Genomic DNA, 23,123 nt, shown 5'->3' on the forward strand with positions numbered 1-23,123 from the left:
GAAATTTGGACACGAAACGGTCAAGGTCCGATATCACAGGAGTGTGGATACCAAATTTGGTTGCTCTGGCTCTTATAGGTTCTGAGATCCTTGAACTCATATTTTGCAATTGACAAAACCGACCATGAAACGTGTGTGTTAGAGAGAGACAGAGCGAGAAAGAATGAAATTGTTTTGTTGATTCTGGCTATAATCATTATACGATCTGGTTCAGATTTTGCACTGTAGAAGATATGGTCTCCCCCCCCTCCCCCCCCCCCCCCCCCCTTGCAGTATTGCAAAGTATAATGGGGTGGCCTATGGCTGGGCGTACGCCCCGGACCCGATTCATCCCAAAAAAGGCGCTCTGGACTTGACAAGGACGTCGACTCAGTGTCGCTCCACGGTCGGATAGGCGTGAGGATGCGCAAAACGGGGGTTGCTCTTGAGGAATCTGTGGATGGCGCCGTGGTTCCTACGACGGGGCGGCTCGCGGGGAGACGAGTGTGTCGTTTGTCGTGAGCCGATGTAGATGGCGACGGTACAGTCGCGGCTGAGCGGGCTGGACGACGAGGGCGGCGTTTTGCATGGTTCGATTTAGATTTAGATGCTCCCGAGGCTGATCGGGCCGGACGACGAGACGTGGGTACGTGGAGTAGCGTGTGGTTGTTTTTGCCGGAGTGTTGGTGAGCCAGGCAGTTCCCGCAATACTGGTTGATAAGGACAGCTCGGAGTTTCTCTTCGGGGCTCTGGAGATGAAATTGGTGGTAGGTCCGTAGCGGATGGACTCCTTGGCAGATTCGGCAACGGTAGGAGCCGATTTCCCGAGCACGTCGGTTCTCCCTGGTGCGGTTGGCGCGGGGACGTGGGGCCATATCTGGGTGCGGAGAACTAAATTGAAATAAAGGCGTCGAAGACACATTAGTAACGATCTTGGAACGGGTGAGAGGCACATTTAAGACATTGGAAATTGCCGCCCGGTTACATAGTCTGGTGAGGCTATGTTGATCTAAGGACGGATTCACCTTCGAGTTCAGGCTTGAATTCGGACCGGAGCGTAGAGCTTTCATACAGTGCATATTTTGGAAATATTTCCGTCGGTCAGGAGACCGTTCGAGTCGAGTCTTCTACCAGTGTGATAGGTCGTCTGGAAATTTGACTCGAGAACGATGAGATTTGATTCATCACCTGAGGCACTGGACCTGTGAGTACCCAGCCGAAAATGGTCTCCTGCCCGAGGAGAGAGCCACAGATGTTGGTCAGTGAGCCACTTAACTGAATGGACGGAAGGATATCCGCTCCAATCAGGACATCTATTTGTGAACTCTCATAGAAGGTCGGATCCGCCCATGAGAGGTTCGGCAAGTCTCTCAAGAACCCTTGCGAAATCGGATGCGATGGAATATTCGCGGCCAATTCCGGAATAACGTAGGCTGTGGCATTTAGTTGTAAGCCCGGCTTAGTCGGAGAACGGATGGAAAAACTGCAGAGCTTCTTTGACTGAGCGGATACGGCATTATTTAGGCCGGAGACCTGTGCCTGGATACGTTGGAATGGCAATTTGATCATGTCCACAAGACGTTCTGTAATGAACGTCGCCTCTGAGCCAGAGTTGATCAGAGCGCGGGCGTGGAAAGTTTTTCCCAGGTGGCAAATATTAACGATGGCCGTGCCTAGGAGGACAGCACTCGTGCCGGAGGCGAAATATGACTGAACGTTTGTCTGGGCTTCGGACGAACTTGGATTTTGTACGCTTGGTACTCGTAGATGTAGCTCGGGCCACGCTGAGGAATTTTGTGCCGTTGTGGAAATCGACTCGCTGGAGTTTGCTGGATTGCTACGGTGCAGAAGCGTATGGTGCCGGTCTCCACAAATTACGCAATTGTGGGCGCTTTGGCATGCTCGTATCTGGTGGCCCCTTGCAAAGCAGTTCAAACAAAGCTGCTTTTGCTTAATGTAGTCGAAGCGAGCGCCAGCGGGCATTTGAAGGAAGTAAGGGCATAACCGGATTGGATGATACTCTTTGGAGCAGAGATCACACGTGATCCTCGTTTGATTCACTGTCCTCGGGTACGCGTGGGCACTCCTAGGATAAGGACTTCCTTGAGACCGAAACGGATTGCTTCTCGAATTGTCTGCAGTGCGTATGCTCGCCCTGGAGTGGGCCTGAGTCTCCATGCCTGGATGGTCGTCCTCGGTCAATTCGAGAGACAGGTACCGCTCCGCCAGGAACTTGTCCATGGCGTGCCAGGTGGGAATTTCGGACTTGTGCGTCACGGATTGCTCCCAAAGCTCTAAGGTCGTCTTTGGCAGCTTAGCGGAAATGAGGTACACTAAAACTCCGTCAGCGAAAACACTGTCTGTGGAGACCTCGGAATGGGTGAGTGTCGTGAGGCACTTGTGGACGGCCCTCAGAAGCTCTTTTAGCGCTGCTGCTGACTCGGTACGGATTTGGGGCAGACTGAAAAGGATCTTCAGCTGGGCCTTGAGTATCAGCCTCTTGTTTTGGAAACGCTCACGGAGGGCGTTCCATGCGGACGCGAAACCCTCGTTCGTAAGTGGAGCCTGTGCCACTATGTCGTGGGCTTCACCGCTGGTCTTTTTGTTGAGGTGGAACAGTTTTTCCACTGGAGCCAACCTTGGGTTTTCTATGTAGATGGCGGTGAACAGGTCTCGGAACGTGGGCCACTGCTGGTAGTCCCCACTGAAAACTTCAGTGTCACATGGAGGTAGGCGGCAACCGCCGGAAGGCGGCACTTGAACGGCCAGTTGCGGCGTGTGAGGGACAGTCGGGGGCTCGAGCTGATCGTTCAGTTCGGCCAGGCATTGCGCGTAGACCGCGTATCAGTCATCGTACATCTCTTAGACATCAGCTACACCCTCTGGATCCTCTTCCGCCATCGTCACCGAACAGGCCGCGAACTCCGCGTCCACCTTTGCCCACAGGCTTCGGAGTTGTTCTCGGTGGACTTGGGAGAGCGAGCGGGTTGGTGTGCTAGCATCTGGAGCGCTGAGCTTCTGGTCGAAGCGGGTCAGTCTGCTTGCAGCCAAGGCAAACTTAGACTGTGCGGAACTGGCGGCCATAGTGCTAGGAGCCGTGCGAGGGACTCCCGAGGGGAGCAACAAATCCTCGAAGGCATGTGGTGCGTGAGCCCTGGACGTGGTCGGACCTCGCTCAGCTGGGGCCGGACGGGAAGATGTGGGCCTAGTGACTGAGCCGTTGGAGCTGGGTGGATGGGTCAAACTCAGCGAACTCACCCGCTTAAACTTCTTGCGAGATTTCTTCTCAACAGTGGGCATGTTTTGCTAATGGATCTGCGATAACGCGTAGTAGAGTCGCAAAGGTAGGTGAGCGGAAATGGTGACGTGGATGTTCAGAACTACGAATCGTGGATATGTGGTTTTGGTGGAATTTATTGGGAGTATTTAAATTATGGAAATAGTACACCGTGGCCGGAATATATAGATATAAATACTACGATTGAACTACGGTTTAAAACAATATACTCTCGAAATGCAGGGTAGCGCGTCACTTGGCGTTCCGTTACGGTCAAGCGCGGCACCGAAAAATATTCTCCCAACAACTACAACGCAGGCAAACGGTGGAGAAGTGAAAGCGAAAAGAAAAACGAAAAGAATGCACCGCTGCTGCTGCTTGTATGTGTGTATGTATGGCTGTAAGTGCTATGTACCGCGGCTTGGGTTGAAGAGATGTCAAACAACGGGTAAAACGGTGGATAACCGTTTTATATACAATATGTATATTATATAGATGTGCCAGAATATGCTAATTTAAAATGCGTACGTATAGATATGTAAGATAAATACATATGTATGTGCAGTTTGTATGGATCGTTATTTTGTTGGGAGTGTAATTAGTTAAATAAGGAGGCGCAGTGATGTGTTATTTTATTTCCTTATAAAACCGACAAACTATGGAACGTTGAGCATGCACGGAATAAACCACAAAAATAATTGCAAGAATATGCCTTTATGTTTGTTGCCAGCCGCTTGGATTGCGTTGCGATGTGTACATATGTATATGTACATATGCCACGGGAACTCGGACTGGGATTTAAAACTCGCACAAAATCACTGCACTGTTGTTAGGCACAATCGAAGAGTACTTATCTTGGACTTGGAGCGATCCGCCGATGCTGGCTGGGGTGAGCTTCTCCTTATGGGGAAGGCGAAGATCCGGCTCGAAGGACCAATGAGTGTAGTGGGGCGGATCGAAGCTCAACTCTCCCACAACGCAATTGATGTAGCCGTCATAAGAAATGAAAACCGTTATGTTTCGTGGTATATATATAATTATGTGTGTGTATTTGGTTGGACGGTCGCGCGGTAGATCGGCCGTCTGAAGCGGGGGTGAAATCGTAACTGCTTAACTCTATGCCTTATGGTGCTTTTTCTGCGTGAGCGCCGTGTGGATCGTGGATTGTGGATCCGAGCGCCCCTCCGAGCGCGCGAGAGCGAGTTGGCGAGTCCAAACACTTGAGCAAATGAAGCCCCCAAAGAGTCAATATGTGTAAGCGAGTGCTGCAGATCGGGGCAAAACAGGGAGAGTTATGCTTATGAAAGATATGTACATACATATGTAACCCAAGACGCAGCCCGAGCCGAGCCGAGCACATAATGAGATACGCAACAGCTTCAAAAAATAAACCCAAAAGCAACAACAACTGCAAAAAGAAGAGAACGAAACGGAAAGCAGTCGGAAAGAAAAGAAAAGGAAGTGGACAAGAATAAACGACTAGTCGATGCGCTGTAAAAGCATATCGATTTTGATCTATAAATAAAGAATACAAAACACTTCTACTCGTTTCGCCATTTCACTATCGATGCATCAATAGAATATCGATATTAGTTTTGGGCTAATTTCTGGGATCAACAAGGGTCACACTATTGTCTTGTGCGCGCTTTTAACAACCGTTGCTGCCGTCGCGCCCCGCGAAAAATGCAAAAAAGTGAATACTGTGTTTTTTTAATTGTGTCGAAATCCCGGAACCATATAGCATAGCCTGGTGCTACCCTAGGGGCACAGGCTGCAGGCGAAATAAAAGGAGTCGAAGGCAAGTGCGATAAAAGCAACGTCAAAAGGATTAGAGGGCTGTGCAGCTGTAAATCCACGTACGTATGTGAGCTTTTGCGAGTGTGCGGTTGTGTGTGTGTGTGTGCAAACAGAACATGTCTGTGCATAGGTGGGTGGCGTGACATGTCTTGACGTTGCCCTCGGCTTTTGTTTGTCCCGAACAAAAGCCAGAACTAGCAAAAGCGGGAAGAAAGGCACAACGGCTGCCGGGCGGGGCAAAGGAAGTAGAAAAGGAAAAGTGTAAGGAGCACGACCTGCTTGTAAGCCAAAGAGCTCATAAAAGGAAACACCCATACATACACACATGCTGGCACCGAGCCCGAGTGTAGGTTCGTGAGTGCATGTGTGTATGTGTGGCACATTAATCACACTAAAGAGTTTTACAAAATGCAACCCAACTCCGTCGCTGATTGCAGCGAAAAGGAGAACCAACAGATTTTGTAGTTGTAGTTGTAGTTGTAGCTGTAGCTTTTGCTGTTGTCACCAACGAGCCACCCAAGGCGTTTTTTTTGGAAGGTGAGGCATCTCAAGAGTGCGCTCCCCACAACAGGTGCCTATTTTGAACCAATTGCGTGACAAAGAGAGCGCGCGAGTGGGAAGTGTGCGAATACACCTTGATATATGTACCTCCTTCAAGGCTCTCCAATAATACTCCCCCCACAAGTCTTCACTCTCTCTTTGCACTAAAACCCTCTCCACTCACCACTCTCCGCTCTTTGATATTCCTCCTGCATAAATGCACTATTCCTGCCAAGGCGACGCTTTTTATGCTTCTCTTTCTTCGTTTTTCTTTATTTGATTTCATTTCAGTTTTGTCAAGCATTTTTCTGTGGCGCAGAGGAGCGCCTTCTTCAGCCACAGCATCCACAGTGCTCCACTCCTTCCAGCTCTCGACTATCTCCGCTCCTACTCCGGCTCTCAGTCGCCTTATTATGCCGTTCCTAGCACTTTTGATTACTTTTTATCCGCTTTGTCCGCGGGTTTCATAGCTTACAGTTTTGTGGCTTATATTTATCCCCTATCCCACTCCACCTCCCTCTCTTTTCCCCTCTTGGCGTGACTAATGACGTGCCGGACCCTGGACAACGCTTGAGTTTGTTTAGTCTCCATCTCCCTTCCTCTACCCCTCCGCCCTATCCCTCGTCGTGATGTAAATAAATGAAATAATATTCTCTTGCTGGTTGTCCCGCCATGAAAAATTAACGCCGACAGTCGGCGGCCGACGTTTCCATTCTTGAGTTCTCTTTTTTTGTTCGCTTTTATCTTCTATTTTTCTTTTTCTTTCATTTGTGAAGTGTGGAAATCGTTATTGTTGCTCGCGTTTTCTGCCACATGTAGGTGGGGCATCAGTGTCCGTGGTGGAGTGGTGCAGATCTACTACGATCCTTTGGAATTGGTAATAGAAAAGCGCAGTTTTGATTAGAATTTTGCAGCGAATCGGACCGTTGCCGTGGTTTAAAGTCCAAAAAAAAGCAGTCCCAACGGATCAAGAAACACAAAAGCGAACGGAGACTCAAGTGTATATACCAAAAAGTGCGTATGCCAAGCCGCACAAAACCGCGAGTGTGTATACCCAAAAGTGTGTATACCAAGGCATAGAAAATCGCGAGTGTGTGTGTGTAAATAGCAACTCGGAGGGATACTTAAAAGAAAACGAAACGAGGGGGAACGTTGTGAGTTGCTGCGGACACCGCAACTCTACGGTTATACCCGATACTAAGTCAGTATGGCTCTCCTCCGGCAGACGCCGCTAATATTAAACGACACGACAAAGAGTGCGTGCGAGAGAGACAGATAATCAGTCTGAGCGTGACGTCGGGCGCTGCGTAGCCACTGCAAATTGATTTGTTTCTATTGGCTATAAAAATGATCTGATCTGATCCAGATTCAGCAATCTGATGGATATGGTCATTATCTAAGATTCAACAGATTTTCGTCCTTTGTGAGGGCGGAAGGGGGTGGGGCGAAATTTTGAGATACACGTTTTATAGTAAGATCTAACAGGAGTGCGGATACCAAATTTGGTTACTCTAGCCTTAATAGTCTCTGAGATTTTTGAATATCCCCCAGATTTTCGTCCTTTGCGGGGGCGGAAGGGGGTGTGGCGAAATTTTGAAACAAACTCGTCTCGGTCCGATATATTAGGAGTGTGGATACTACATTTGGTTGCTCTAGCTTTTGTAGTCTCTGAGATCTAGGCGCTAATGTTTTACTCTAAGCAAAGCCGCCTATGCTACGTGTGTGTTAGAGAGAGACAGGGCGAGAAAAAATGAAATTGTTTTCTTGATGCTGGCTATAATAATAATACGATCCAATTCAGATTTTGCAGTCTTAAAGATATGGTCATTCTCTACAATTCTACGTTTTTGGTTTTCTCTTATCTTTAAAATTGTGGGTGCCACAGATTTTCGTCCTTTGTGGGGGCGGAAGTGGGCGGGGCGAAGGTTTGAAATATTTTTGTAGCAGTGACATATCACAGAAGTCTGGATCCAAAACATCGTTGCTCTAGCTCTTATAGTCTTTGAGCACTAGGCGCTGAAGGGAACGGACAGACGGACAGACGGACGGACGGACAGACGGACAGACAGACAGGGCTCAATCGACTCGGCTATTGATGCTGATCAAGAATATATATACTTTATGGGGTCGGAAACGATTATTTCTGGACGTTACACACATCTACTTTTAACACAAATCTAATATACCCCAATACTCATTTTGAGTATCGGGTATAAAAACAAAAGAAAGACACGGACAACAGTATTGTCGTCGTAGTTGCTTTGTGCATGAGACGATCGACAGTTACAAATTTTGCACTGTGGGACAATGAGTATCAAAAATGAGTGGAAATATGAATTTCAATATTGAGAAACTGGACGAAAACAATTATAGCACATGGGAAGTTTTGATGAGAAGTGTTCTCATACAAAATGATTTGTGGCCAATCGTCAGTGGTAAAATTGAGCTTAGTGAATGTGCAACAAATGAGCAACGTGCAGCTTTTGAACTAAAGGATCAAAAGGCGTTGGCGTCAATTTTACTTTGTGTTAAATCGACCCAACTAAACAATATTAAAAATTGTGTATCGTCGTCACAGGCATGGCAAAAGCTAAATAAAATTCACAGGCCAAGCGGACCAGCAAGGGTAGTGCTTTTAATTAAACAATTGTTGACGTTAAAAATGTCGGATGGTATAAGTGCACAGGAATATTTGCGGAAATTCCAGGTGGTACACGAGGCTTTAGCAGAGGTCAACATAAAGGTTGATGAAAAGATCTTATCAGTTGTGTTGCTAAATGGTTTGCCTAAATCGTATGAAAGTTTTGTTGTTTCGATTGAGACGCGAGATGTTTTTCCGAGCTTGAGCATGATAAAAATAAAAATTTCTGAAGAAACGAATAGGCAGGAAGAGAGGATTAGCAAGGAAATTACAAGTAGCGCGGAACTACACGTCAGTTATGACAACAACAATTTTAAGAAAAACTTTAAGAAGGGAAAAAGTGTTTTAAGTGCGGAAAGGAAGGGCATTTTAAATCGGAATGCCGTGCTAAAAGCAAGCAGGAAGGAGCAAACAACAAGGGCGCAAACAGTAAAAGCGGGGAAAGATTGGGTACAATGCTTTGCGTAACCGAATATGCCAAAGTGGAACCAGAAAAATATGTACCAATACTAAGTTTAGCTAAGCCAAATGACCAGATGTTAAATGCATGGTGCATAGACAGTGGCGCAACGGCGCATCTATGTTGTGACAAGGAACGCTTTGTGTCGTTCACGGAAGATAATCAAAAAGTATTTTTAGCCGGCGGTAAATCACTTATTGCTGAAGGGCATGGAACTGTTCAAGTAAAGTTCGGTGATAGATCCGTTACGCTGGAAAAGGTTATCTTGGTAACAGATTTGCAGTACAATTTTATATCGGTCACAAAACTATTAAAACATGGAAAAAAAGTTGTGTTTGAGAAAAATCAAGCGATGATTTTTGAAAACGGAAAAATAGTTATAAAGGCACATCTGGAAATTGGATTGTTTATGGTTCAGGACAATCAGGAAAAGTGTATGAACATTGTAAATGTTGAGGCAGATGCATTCAAATGGCACAATAGGTTCGGCCATGTACATTTTGACGCATTAAAGGAAATGGTTAACAAGGAGATGGTAATAGGTCTCAAGGGCATATACAAGCCAAAACAAGTGTGTGCAACATGCGCAAAAAGTAAAAAGGGTCAAACAGGTCAAAGGGCGTTCTAGACTTAATACATACTGATGTATGCGGTCCAATGCAAAAGCAGTCAATGGGAGGCAATCGATATTTCGCCACATTTATTGATGATTGTTCAAGATATGTATCAGTAAGTTTCCTAAAAACCAAAGATCAGGTTTTCGAGGCTTTTAAAGAATTTAAAAGTCAAGTTGAGTGCCAAACTGGGAGAAAAGTCAAGGTTTTACGAAGCGACAATGGCCGAGAATACATATCAAACGTTTTTGATAATTACCTAAACCAAAATGGAATAAAGCGAAACTTAACAGTGCCATATACACCTCAACAAAACGGAGTTGCAGAAAGGGCCAACAGAACATTGGTAGAAATGGCAAGAAGTATGCTGCTGCATGCTGTGTTAAGTGAATGCTATTGGGCAGAAGCGATTCGAGCTGCCACCTGTTTGCGAAATAGAGTGGCAAGCAGCTGCTTGAGCGGGGTGACACCTTTTGAAATATGGACAGGTAGAAAGCCAGTGGTATCGCATTTAAGAGTTTTTGGCTCAGTAGCGATAGCTCTAGATAAAACAAAGAAATCAAAGTTCGCACAGAAAGGCTAAGAGTATACTGGGTGGGCTACTCGGATACGGCCAAAGCATACCGTTTGGTCAGTAAAGAAACCAGGAAACTCGTAGAGAGTAGGGATGTCATTTTTGTAGAACCTGAAGGGGGCAAACTAGATGCATCATGTTCCAATGACATGGCATCAATTGAGGTTCAACAAAAGCAGGCCTCTAAACCCGAAATGGATAGCGAGCAATTTAAAGATCCAGAAAATGAGCCAGAAAATCAGGAGGAGATTAGGTCTAGTAATGACATTCTTGTAATTCCAGAACCAATAAGAGGACCAGGACACCCAACCATAGTACGGACGGGCAAACCAGGACGACCATGGAAGCAGTATCTTATGCTCAATGCGATACTGGCAGCAGACGTACAAGTTCCACAAAACTACGCACAAGCTGAACGGTCTACTGAAGGCGAGATATGGAAAGCATCAATGAAGGACGAGTACGAATCTATCGTGAAGAACGGCACGTGGTCGCTTACTAAATTGCCTAGCGGGAAAAAGTCCATTGAATGCAGATGGGATTACGCAGTTAAGTCCAATCCGGATGGAAGCGTGAACAGGCTCAAATCACGTCTGGTGGCGAAAGGTTGTAGCCAACGCTACGGGATCGACTACAAGGAAACATTTGCACCAGTTGTACGGCACGCAACTATCAGGTTGGTAATTGCACTTGCAGTCGAACATGGTCTCCACCTACATCAAATGGATGTTGTCACGGTGTATCTCAACGGCGAATTGGAAGATGAGGTTTTTATGAGACAACCTGACAGCTTTATCGGCGAAGTTCACCCAAATCATGTTTTGATGCTTCACAAAAGTATATATGGCCTAAAACAATCAGGAAGAGTGTGGAACTCTACGTTGGATGCAACGCTGAAACGCATCGGTTTTATACCGACTGTCAACGAACCCTGTCTGTATTGTAAGCCAGGTAAAAAAATGTGTCTAATAGCTGTCTACGTAGATGACATTATTTTGGCGTGTAAGGACCTAGATGATATATCTGATATCAAGATAAAGATCGCAGCAGAATTTGATGTGGTTGACATCGGGCCTATGCAATACTTTTTAGGTATTGAGGTGAAACGTGAAGGCAGTACGGGTGCGATTTCAATCAGCCAACGGAAGTATATTAGAGAGTTGCTCGAACAGTACAATTTGAAAGATTGTCGACAGACGTCCACGCCTCTTGAAGCTGGTTACCAGGTGGCATGCAACAAAGAGGACTGCCGCAGGGTCGACATCACATCGTTCCAAAAGCTAATTGGAGAGTTATCTTATCTTGCTGTTATGACTCGTCCGGACATTGCGCATTCGGTGAACAAATTAGCACAACGTAACAAGGATCCTCATTCCGAGCATGAAGCGGCAGCCAAGCACATCCTTCGATATTTGGCAAAAACTATCGACTGGGAGATATGCTACACAAAGCAAGGAAAGGCAATTGAGTGTTTTGTTGATGCAGATTGGGCAAGTGATATGACGAACCGAAAGTCATTCACTGGCTATGTATGCATGTTGGCAGGAGGAGCGGTTTCTTGGGAGTCAAGAAAGCAATCGACGGTTGCCCTCAGTTCCACGGAGGCAGAGTACATAGCCTTATCATCTGCAGCAAAAGAGGCGATATACTTTCGCAGCCTACTGATTGACTTGAAGCTGATGTCCAAGGAGTCAGCTATTCAGATGTACGGCGACAACATTGGAGCACAGCAGCTTGCTAGAAACCCCATGTTTCATGCACGTACAAAGCACATCGACGTCAAGATACATCATATTCGAGAGGCTCTCAAGAGAGGTGAAGTCAACATTGCGTATCTGCCAACCGATGAGATGATAGCAGATGTCCTCACAAAGAACTTAGCCAAGGTTAAGCACCATAAATTTGTATTCGCATTTGGTTTAAAAGATCGTTTATAAGTGCTTGACATGTTATTGGATATTAGTTAAGTATATTTAAAGTTTGTAAACATGCGTTGTGTTGAGGAGGAGTGTTCAAAGTGACCGCCACCATAATTAGATATTGATCTCTAACAACACTGCGCATGTGCCCTGCTGCATATCGATGTTCTCATATCGATGTTCTCATATCGATCTTCTTCTTTCGGCGTCTGTCTCTTGCGTATGTTACTCGGAAGCACATATAATTCTGTATACTGATCTTCTGCTGTCTTACAAATAAAATAACTTTAACAATATTGTATATTTAGATACATCATTGTTTTAGTTATAATAAACAAAAAAGTCGAGAACCGACGGCGTTTGCATAATTTTTATAATTTATAATAAACCTGTTTAAAATAAGGAAATAAATGTATAATTATATTATTGTAATATTTTATATTTTGTGGTATAAATCAAACAAATAACAGCTTTTATTTCATTTCCCGCGCCCTAGTGTACCATACCCCCACCCCCTGCCCATTCTTCATTTATTTTGTGGCGGTAGGTCAGTCCATCAAAAGACCCAAAACAAGAACCAAACTCAAATTTCAGTTCTAGCAAAGACTATACAATATCAAGATGTCGCATGAGGAACAAATGCTTTTTCAATTTTCGTTTGACGCTTCATGGTACGGGCGCGCGGGGCTAGTACTTCAATTCTCTTTTACGCTACCTTCGCCTCCGAAGTGCTACTCGGCTTCGTCAATGCCTCGGTCAGCACGAGCTCGAGCCAACCCAGAAATATGCTTGTAGTTGTGTATATGTGTGTATGTCCTATGTCGGCACGGCCATAAACCGGTTTCGCCCGGCTTTTAGCTTGGTCGCTGATGCCTTTGGCGCGGCACAGTGGGGACTCAGCCGAAATAGTCAAAAAATTGAATGAGTGCTTTAGATAAATTGAATGTACGCATCTAATAGAGAATTTTCCAATCGAATTTTCAAGATAGTTTTAGTTTAGGAGATATAAGCCCTCAAAGTTTAAAATTTTTTCAGTGTGCAAATATTTATTGACTAACTAACTAATTTAGCAAGCTGAGACGGCCAAAGGTCCCACTGTGCCGCTCCAAAGACATCGGCGATCCGCGACCACCGCACTATGGTCCGAATGACCACTTTTGTTGGCCAAAATTAATAACTCCCGAACGGAACAAGATTTTTTAATTTAGTTTTTTGTATTGGATTTATATAATCAATAAGAAGTGGATTTAAGAAAAAAAAAAAATGGGTTATTAGTTATAGTGAAAAACAAGTCTTGACCATATTTTCAACATCTTTATTAAAAATAGAGGCATTGGATGCCTAAAAGAAATTTTTTTTACTTAAATATAAACAAAATTTGTGATCCAAGTCAAAAAAATAATTGTTTAAAGGTTGCTTTTGTCAAGGGGCTCTGAAATATAAAAGATTTACATTTATTCTAACTGTGCTGTTAGTTAGTTTACCAGATTATACACACCTACATGTTTTTAAGCCTCATGCTCTTCGTTGCAATCCAAAATTATCATCATAATCATCTTCATTCCGACCGTGGTCTTCTAATGGGCTACCTTCGCTTGATAACATTTCCAAAACTTCAGTTGGAAGGTTTATTCTGTTTTGTCTCTGAATACGTCTATCTAGATTTGCCGATGAAATAATAGGATCTGATGTATCCATTGCTCGGTGGAACACGTCTGTAAAATTATGCATTCGGCTGCACTTCCGTGCATGATGTAACCGATCAGATTTTTCCGTTTTGTTTGCTCCCTTACTGCTCTTTGCTAAGATCCTTGTCGAGAAGCAGGGCTAACGCCTCGTCAGGGGAGATCGGGGTCGGCTTTCCTCCTGGGTCCTGCACAGCCTTGCGAACTATTTTGGCCTTCTCTGGGCATACAGAGAGAAGTTTTAGCACAAAAGCGAGGTCGTGTTTGCCTCGCTTTCGTGCGGCAATGCTTGCCGCTTGAATCAATAAATTGATGTTTCCTTTCTCTGATGTAACAAGATCTGCAGCCTGCCTTCTTTGTGCTCTGCGACCTTTTTTGGTATATAACAATACAGGGCGTCCCACTGACCTTAAGGCTTTTGGGACGGCTACACTTGTTTGTTGATCAAGCCAATCCACATATTTCCGTTGAAACATCTTTATATTTGACCTGCATATTTTCCATTTTGTTGTCAACCGATAACAAATTTTTTTTCTGGTTTCAACAAATGCTGTGGTCATTTCTTCTGATATGTCACCATTAAGTGCTGATTTTAAAAATTCCAGTACCACATTTTCCTTTTTGCTTTTTTTTATACCCGATACTCAAAATGAGTATTGGGGTATATTAGATTTGTGGTAAAAGTGGATGTGTGTAACGTCCAGAAGGAATCGTTTCCGACCCCATAAAGTATATATATTCTTGATCAGCATCAATAGCCGAGTCGATTGAGCCATGTCTGTCTGTCCGTCTGTCCGTCCGTCCGTCTGTCCGTCTGTCCGTCCCCTTCAGCGCCTAGTGCTCAAAGACTATAAGAGCTAGAGCAACGATGTTTTGGATCCAGACTTCTGTGATATGTCACTGCTACAAAAATATTTCAAAACCCCCACAAAGGACGAAAATCTGTGGCATCCACAATTTTAAAGATATGAGAAAACCAAAAACGTAGGATTGTAGAGAATGACCATATCTTTAAGACTGCGGAATCTGAATTGGATCGTTTTATTATTATAGCCAGCATCAAGAAAACAATTTCATTTTTTCTCGCCCTGTCTCTCTCTAACACACACATTAGCGCCTAGATCTCAGAGACTACAAAAGCTAGATCAACCAAATTTGTTATCCACACTCCTAATATATCGGACCGAGACGAGTTTGTTTCAAAATTTCGCCACACCCCCTTCCGCCCCCGCAAAGGACGAAAATCTGGGGATATTCAAAAATCTCAGAGACTATTAAGGCTAGAGTAACCAAATTTGGTATCCGCACTCCTGTTAGATCTTACTATAAAACGTGTATCTCAAAATTTCGCCCCACCCCCTTCCGCCCTCACAAAGGACGAAAATCTGTTGAATCTTAGATAATGACCATATCTATCAGATTGCTGAATCTGGATCAGATCAGATCATTTTTATAGCCAATAGAAACAAATCAATTTGCAGTGGCTACGCAGCGCCCGACGTCAACGTTCCCCCTCGTTTTTTATACCCGATACTCAAAATGAGTATTGTGGTATATTAGATTTGTGGTAAAAGTGGATGTGTGTAACGTCCAGAAGGAATCGTTTCCGACCCCATAAAGTATATATATTCTTGATCAGCATCAATAGCCGAGTCGATTGAGCCCTGTCTGTCTGTCCGTCTGTCCGTCCGTCCGTCCGTCCGTCCGTCCGTCCGTCCGTCCGTCCCCTTCAGCGCCTAGTGCTCAAATACTATAAGAGCTAGAGCAACGATGTTTTGGATCCAGACTTCTGTGATATGTCACTGCTACAAATTTGTTTCAAAACTTCGCCCCGCCCCCTTCCGCCCCCGCAAAGGACGAAAATCTATGGCATCCACATTTTTAAAGATACGATAAAATCAAAAATGCAGAATCGTAGAGGATGACTATATGTTCTAGAGTGTAAAATCTCAACCAGATCGTATAATTATTATAGCCAGAATCAAGAAAACAATTTCATTCTTTCTCGCTCTGTCTCTCTCTAACACACAGGTTTCATGGTCGGCTTTGCCAATTGCAAAATATGAGTTCAAGGATCTCAGAACCTATAAGAGCCAGAGCAACCAAATTTGGTATCCACACTCCTGTGATATCTGACCTTGACCGTTTCGTGTCCAAATTTCGCCACACCCCCTTCCGCCCCCGCAAAGGACGAAAATCTGTGGCATCCACAAATCTCAGAGACTATTAAGGCTAGAGTTACCAAATTTGGTATCCGCACTTCTGTTTGATCTCACTATAAAACGTATATCTCAGAATTTCGCCACACCCTTTTCCGCCCCCACAAAAGACGAAAATCTGTTGCATCCACAATATTGCACATTCGAGAAAACTAAAAACGCAGAATCATAGATAATGACCATATCTATCAGATTGCTGAATCTGGATCAGATCAGATCATTTTTATAGCCAAAAGGAACAAATCAATTTGCACTGGCTACGCAGCCCCCGACGTCACGCTCAGACTGATTTTCTGTCTCTCTCGCACGCACTCCTTGTCGTGTCGTTTAATATTAGCGGCGTCTGCCGGAGGAGAGCCATACTGACTTAGTATCGGGTATAACGGTAGAGTTGCGGTCTCCGCAGCAACTCACAACGTTCCCCCTCGTTTTTATTGTTTTCTTGTAAATTTGAATGATTATCGAGGCAGTTGTAGCAGTTGTTTCTTCTGCAGTTGTTCCTGTTGCTGTTTGCAGCAGTTGTGCAATTGCCGCCGAAGAGAAGTATATCAAACAAGTCGATAAAGCACCCCCCCTCCCGCGCTCGTAATTGGAGATCAGATGGATCAAAGACCCCAACACACAGAAAAGACACATCATTGCAGGTACTATGTGTGAGTACAGTACGTCAAGAAAGTGTTGTTACCATGTACCATGTACATACATATAATTTAGTATACTTACTGGACACACTGTACAGATAAACACGTGTAAATTGTTTGTGAAATTTATAGGGATGTCTCTCTTTCTCAATATCCTCCTCTATAGATTGCGTAATTGAGCGGCGGGAACTTTTATTTGCATGGCGGAAGCGTTTTCGAACTGGGCCACGATTTACCCAGAATCAAAAGAAGACAAAGGTTAAGAGAAGCCGAACGCTGCAGCAGAATGGAAGGCAATTTGTTACCGCTATACCGATATTGCCACGCATCCCGTATATCGCGATAAAGCTGCACGCTAAACGAAGCCACTTCCTCAAAATAAACATTCGCTGGAGCACAGAAAGAGAGGGGAAACAGAAGAATAGCGAAGAGCAGCATGCAAGAGAGAGAGAGAGATAGAGAGAGAAAACACAGAGTCCATAGCTCTGGCAAGATTGAAACCGAAACTGATGCGTAGTTTAGGGCGATTTACACACAGTTTAAACAGGCATCCAGATACAAATCGCCCAGAAGAGATCTTTCACAGGAGTGTTGGTAAGGGGCAGCTGCTTGGATGCCGGTCCGGGGCCAGATGCAGTCTTCCTGGTGCCATAACTGTAGCAAATGGCTGGGCAACATGCAGGTCTCTTCCCGTCAGAGCCTCAGACAGAGCCCGAGACTCTATGGGACCCAAAGGTCTATGGCGTAGGCGTCTGTTGTTGTTATAAATTGCACATTTGATGAGCAGAGAATCGTTTATGGGTTGGTTTTGTTCTCCCTGCCCCACACCCTCCCCGACGGACCCCAAGGCCCACAGCTGTGCGAGACGATCCACACTGTGTAGAGTTTCCTTTCTGTCCTCTGGTGTCCCTCTCCTCGGTTGCATGCGGCTGATTAATTGTGGCAACGTCATAAACGAGATGATATCGCAATGTAAGCGCATTTTTCATGTTATTCAATTCGTTGCCCCCAGCTCCAGCTCCATCTCCAGATACAGTTCCTGCCACAGACACAGGTAAAGCCCCAGCATCAGCAAAAGCCCCAGCACCAGCATCGAATGGGGACTACAATGTATTTGCATATATGTAGCATTACGAAAGATTTGAACAACGAACTCGCCTGCCGGAGTAGAGTGTCTTGATATTGCAACTAATTACGAGTATTAACGCAATTTGCTCTTCATAAAACATTCGGTTCCGCATTGCCACCATCCCCCCAACCCCCACCATTCCCCGGGCAATTGAGAATGTCCCAAACCCGGACAGGTGCCTATGAGGCAGGTGTTTCGCCACTTTGTCTTGGCCAGGAAGCATTTGGCATGCGTTCATTTATTTAAACTGATTTTGTTTTTCTCTCTCCTTCGCTCTCCTTCGGATTTCCTTTTATTTTTAGAAAACTGCGCAATTTTCATTGATTTTGGTCAGACCGGGTCTGCTTTTTGTTGCTCAGATCGTTTACGACTTGGTACACACAACAATAAATACTATACAGAGTTATGTGTGATCACATCGTACAATATATTACAGAAATTCGTGTCGGGAATTTATAATTTCCATTCGCTTAGATTCTTTGAGCGGCAGGCACGTTTTGTAACCGAAAATCCATTTGATTTCAAATATTTATGGAAATTTCTATAGCTTTTTTCGGTGTGTTGTAAAGGTCTACCACCTTTGAGTGAGTAGGGGGCGATAATTCTGTTGAAGAGGTTTCTATGATTTGAAAAATAGATCCCAATGGGGTTTAATATGTTCCTGTTTATAAGATATTCCTCAAAAATCGGCTGAAGATACAATCTACCCTTTTTCTTCCTTTTTCACCTTCTGTAAGTATTCCGTAATCCCCTTTATAGCTCTTCAAACTTGTTTTACGCTCTTTGCACACTCTTTGAGCATCGTTTACATTAAATGATAGAAATTCCCCCTCGTAATCGTTTTCACCTGCTGCTTGGGTCGCACACTTATGGTCCGATCTGGTAATTGTCGACTCGAATGGATTTCCAGACCATTTTCCTTTCATTTCGCCCGCCCACACGCCCAAATGGGCCTCGTATCCAGAGACAAGTCAACTTTCAACGTGCTTTGCTTTGCTTTGCATATACATTTATTTATCTGAGACATTTATTTAGACACAAATACAAGATATATTTCTATAGTATATTGTATAGTATGTATGGATACGCTCTATTTGTAGGCCATATAAGCTGTTTGAATACAACTAAAATGTACAGACTAAACGACTAAAGACAATGCGTTTTGCGATTTGCCAGCAGAGTGTGTGGTAAAAAGATGAAACTAATTGCTAAACGAGAGCTATTCGATTATATGTAATTATGGATTGCATTCGATCAACAGTTTGCACAACATCTAAACTATGAGGAGAAAATCGATTGCATTAATTTATAAATTCATTTTAGCTACATTTTAGGTGTGTGTGTTTTTTTTTCCACTAAATGATTACACGGTTATAATCGTAATCGTAATATTTCTTACTTTTTAGTTACACATTGACATTGCCATTCGGTTTTATACACATATATATCTATATATATATATACTCATATATATAGTATGTTTAATCTTTATTTTGTGGCTTTTTTTTGTGAAATTTTCTTGTGTGTTTTTGTTTTTTCTCGTATTTGACTGATTCGCATGAATGGCTTTTCCATAAAATTAATAAAATTGGTTTTCCAAGTAATTATTAAATTAAACATAAAATTAAAATCACAATTTTATAGACTTGATGTGTGGATGTGTTCTGTCAGCATTTCTATACGATTCTTCCTTCAAACTCTGCTTTCAGGGCCTTCCTTCAATCATTCATTTAATCGTTTCTATTCCATTTAGATATATTCTTGTTGAATATTTCATTGGAAATTCGGTCGTTCTTGGGGCATAGCAGGGAAAGGCACAATGTTAATTAAAAATTGCTGTTGCAAGCTATTTAAATTGGTGAAAGCTGCCACAGAGAGAGAGAGAAGGAGAGAAATATTATTTTTCCCAGTTTAATATTTGTTTAATTCAAGTCTCTAGTTTTTGCACGAATTTAATAAGGAAAAAAACAATCAAAACGCAGCACGATTTGCATTGCCACGCCTCCCCAGCAGCCGCCCACCCGTTTGGCACCCACCTGCAGGAACACACGCAGCGTTCCAAATGTTTGTAGTTTTCCATCTTATTGTTGGTTGGTTGGGTTGTATTTTGTAGATCTCTCTGTTGTTGGGGGTCGATGGCAGCTAGAAACGAGTTGGTAACGAATCATCATCATCTGCTACTTCCTCATCATCCTCATCATCGTCATCATCTTTAGCTACTTCTACATCATCATCATCATCATCATCGTCAACATCTTAAAGATACAACGTCGCCTGCTGCCTCTGATCGAAATGATGTATATAGAGCTTCTTCTTGGACTTCTCTTTGGATGGCCGCAAGTCCCACACCAGATTCGACAGGCTCCTGGGCCGTGATAAGCGTCGCGTCTTCTTCTCCGGCAGCTTGTTCGAGTCGCCCGATGTCCGGCCGCCGCTTCGCGACGAGTCCAGCGTCCCCTCGCGCGGATTGTGGTGGTTATTGCTGCTGGAGCTGCGGCTGTGCGGATGTGGCATCCCCAAAGCCGTGCCCGGTGCCCCCGACGACAGATGGCCGTGCGCATTGAGGATGCTGCCGCACTTGAGAACCACATCGGGTGGTGTGCCGGGCGATGCGTTCGATGCCGGTACTGCCGCTGCCTTGCCATGGGCTGAGATCGTCGGCGGCGTCATGGGTATATTATTGTTGTCCGGCGTCAACTGCAGGCTGCTGAGGCTTTTGTACCTACGGAGAGGAATGCATGGATGGATCGATTTCTTGTCTCCCTCGGGAATATCTGTGATGGTAAAAGCGCATCCTTACCTGATGTGAAACAGCGGGGATTGCGGTTCCAGCGCCTCCTTGGCTGGCAAATGATTGTTGGGCGTCAGCACCTTGCCGTGATGGGGATGCGGATGGGGATGCGCGTGCGGATGGGAGCTGTGCGAGTGGTTGTGCAAGGAGCCATGATGATGGGCAGCTGCCACCGCAGCAGCAGCCGCATTGGCCACAGCATTCGCCGTATTTCCATTGGGGGTCGTCGGCTGTTGTTGCATCTGCAACTGTTGCTGCTGCTGCTGATGGTTGTGACTGTGACTGTGACTATGGCTGTGACTGTGACTGTGAGTGGTGGCGGTGCCGGTGCCGGTGCCCGTGGAGTTGCCGTTGCTGCTGCTGCCGGCACTGTGGGCATTGGCATTCTTGATGTAAAGCTTTGGTAGAGTGGGACGTTGACGCTTCTCCGCCGGCTTCTTGCCGGGTATCGTCTCAATCGGCGGCGGCACCGGCTTGATGTCCTCCTGTATATGGCTATGGTGATAATGATTCACCATGTGATGGCCATGGCTATGCTGATGCGGATGTGGATGTGGATGCTGGTGCTGATGCGGATGGGGATGCTGGTGGTGGCCGTTGCCTCCGTTGCCTCCATTGCTGCTGCTATGCTTGTTCGACTCCAGGCTGCTGTTGTTGTTGTTGGCGGAGGAGGAGGCGGCTTGCTGACTCGACTGCTGATGGGGGATGGGGGCACGGATGAGGCTGCAGTAGTTGCCGCTGCCGCTGTCCGTGTGGTGCGATTTGAGTGTGGGCGACTCGCAGATGGGCTCGAAGCGCGCCAGGCCCTTGGAGAGGGGCGTCAGGCCCCGCACATAGTCGTAAATGTGATCGATCTCGTTGTACTCCTCGGCGATCTCGCTGTTCAACGCGTGCTGGTGCTGCTTGGACCAGGAGTCGCAGCTGGCGCTCTTGCGCAGCACATAGCCGCTCTCCGCCAGTCCGCTGGCCATGCCCGCGGCCGTGGGCAGCATCACCACCGGCAGCCGATTTCCGCTGCCGTTCCGACTGTGGAACTTGGAGTCCTTCTTCTCCTTCTCGCTCAGCTTGAGATCGACGATCTGCAGGCGATCGCGCGCATCCGCCAGCAGGCACTGGGCCTTTTCCAGAAAGCGCGTGTACTCGATAAAGTGCTCCAGCTGCTCCATGTTCTTGACCCGCTGCAGCTTGATCTTTGCGTTCAGCGGCACTGGCGCCAGATCGGTGTCCTTATGCAGGGGCAGGGCAAAGATCCGATCGATTTCCACGTATCCCAGCAGCCGCAGATCGGGGACAAAGGGCTGCTTCAGTCCCTTGGGGGCACTGCCATGGACGAGTCTGTGTGTGTTTGGGGTCAAGGATTATAGTAGAGATCCTGTAGGGAAGGGAAACCTTGAACCATTTACTCACCTCACAATGACTGGCATCCGCTTGAGGAGCAGATTCTTGACGGTGTGCACACCGCTGATGCTGTCCTCGCGCGCTATGGCCGAGAACTTGGCTTTGGTATCGAGTGGCAGATTGATGATCTCGTCCTTGATGTTGCGGCACTGCAGGTACTTGCCGTTGTCGTTCATCGTGGTCAGCAGCTCGCCCGCGTGGATGGTGCGGTTCATCTGCTGGCAGCGGAACGTCTCCCGCACAAGAACGCGGGCATTGCGGCGACGCGACAGCTCGAGGACCGAGTCGATGCAGCGAGTCGAGCGGCCATCCTCGCTGAGCAGCTCAAAGTAGCCGCCATAGGTCTGCGGGATGAGCACCTTGGCCCCCACATTGGTGGGCTTGCGACCCTCCTTGATCTTGATGGGTTGGGCAAGGATCTGGTACTTCTTGCCGGCGCTCAGGAACAGCGCCGTGCTCTGCAGCGAGGGGGCCGAGAGCGTGGGCACGCCGAGGGCCTGGTGCTGGCCCTTGAGGATCTTGGCCACCGCCGGCAGGGGTTGCTTGGAGAAGTCGCGCAAATAGACGGGCGTGGCATCGCCGAATCGGGAGGCGGCCAATATGATTTGGCCATCGGTGGCGGCCATGTCGCGGTTGAAGAACGAGAGCAGTTTGCTGCGCGCCAGTTGAACATTAAATGAGAGTAAATTTCATTGGACTGGCTGACGTAGCTGCTCTCCACCCACGGCTCCCTCCTCGGTTTCGCTTCCGTTGCCGCTTCCGTTGCCGCTGCCGCTCGCTTTGCTCTCGTCCTCCTCCTCTGGCTCCAATTCCAACTCCAACTCGTGGGCGTTGGCGTTGATCTGATCCTCGAGAGCGCGCCGCTTGGCCAGCTCCTGTTGGCGCTGTCTCAACAACAGGGCCCCTCGGCTGCAGCAGGCGTGTGCGATGTCTTCGTCGGTGCGCGTGGAGGTGGCAGCTGGCGCACCCGCTGTATGCGGCTGATACTGATTCTGGTTGTGGTGGTTCTGGTTCGTCAGCAGTCGCGTGGATGTCTGCAGAGCGTAACTGAGATACTGCATTCGGTTCGATTTACTCTCCACCCGCTGGCCACAGTGTGCGAATTCTTCTACAGCTGCTGCTGCTCTCAGACTCTCTAGCTCTCCAGCTGTTGCGATGTCAGCCTTGGTAGTGTCCTTTATTTGATCTTTGAGTTCTGCAATAGAGGATTTAAAGAGGAAATTAATCAAAAATGCCCAATAGAAATATAGTCCTATTAAAAAGCAAACCAAACGGTAAGTATGGCAATCGATTAATCGAGCTATCGATTTCCGGTATTTGCATATTTGGTACTTTTTACAATCAAAATAAAAACCCAAAGAAACCCCGCTCGCACCTCTGCCGCGCTGCTGCTGCACGAATGGACATTAGTTGAATGAAATGTTGGTTAAAATTTCCACTTTTGGCTCGAACTTAAAAT

General features: G+C 46.0%; 2 protein-coding genes across 3 annotated transcripts in view; one reads left to right on the forward strand and one right to left on the reverse strand.

Annotated features, from left to right (window-relative positions):
- The window catches only part of LOC117185747, an 82,596-nt gene that overhangs the window by 41,639 nt on the left and 17,834 nt on the right, over positions 1-23,123 (forward strand). The gene's annotated exons all lie outside the window — the stretch shown is intronic.
- On the reverse strand, positions 18,461-22,308 carry LOC117189995. Of its 2 annotated transcripts, XR_004473620.1 has the most exons (4): positions 21,674-22,308; positions 20,276-21,601; positions 19,512-20,197; positions 18,461-19,340 (listed from the first exon to the last, which is right to left on the reverse strand). XR_004473620.1 is itself a non-coding variant. In XM_033395081.1 (3 exons), exons 1-3 carry the CDS (start codon positions 22,288-22,290, stop codon positions 19,732-19,734), a joined length of 2,409 nt encoding a protein of 802 aa, XP_033250972.1. In that variant the 5' UTR covers positions 22,291-22,308; the 3' UTR covers positions 19,366-19,731. The 2 variants fall into 2 exon arrangements, 1 of the variants encoding a protein (XP_033250972.1); XM_033395081.1 differs by lacking the exon at positions 18,461-19,340 and having other exon boundaries at positions 19,366-20,197.

This window comes from Drosophila miranda (genome assembly GCF_003369915.1).
Source record: "Drosophila miranda strain MSH22 chromosome Y unlocalized genomic scaffold, D.miranda_PacBio2.1 Contig_Y1_pilon, whole genome shotgun sequence".
Lineage (NCBI taxonomy): Eukaryota > Metazoa > Arthropoda > Insecta > Diptera > Drosophilidae > Drosophila > Drosophila miranda.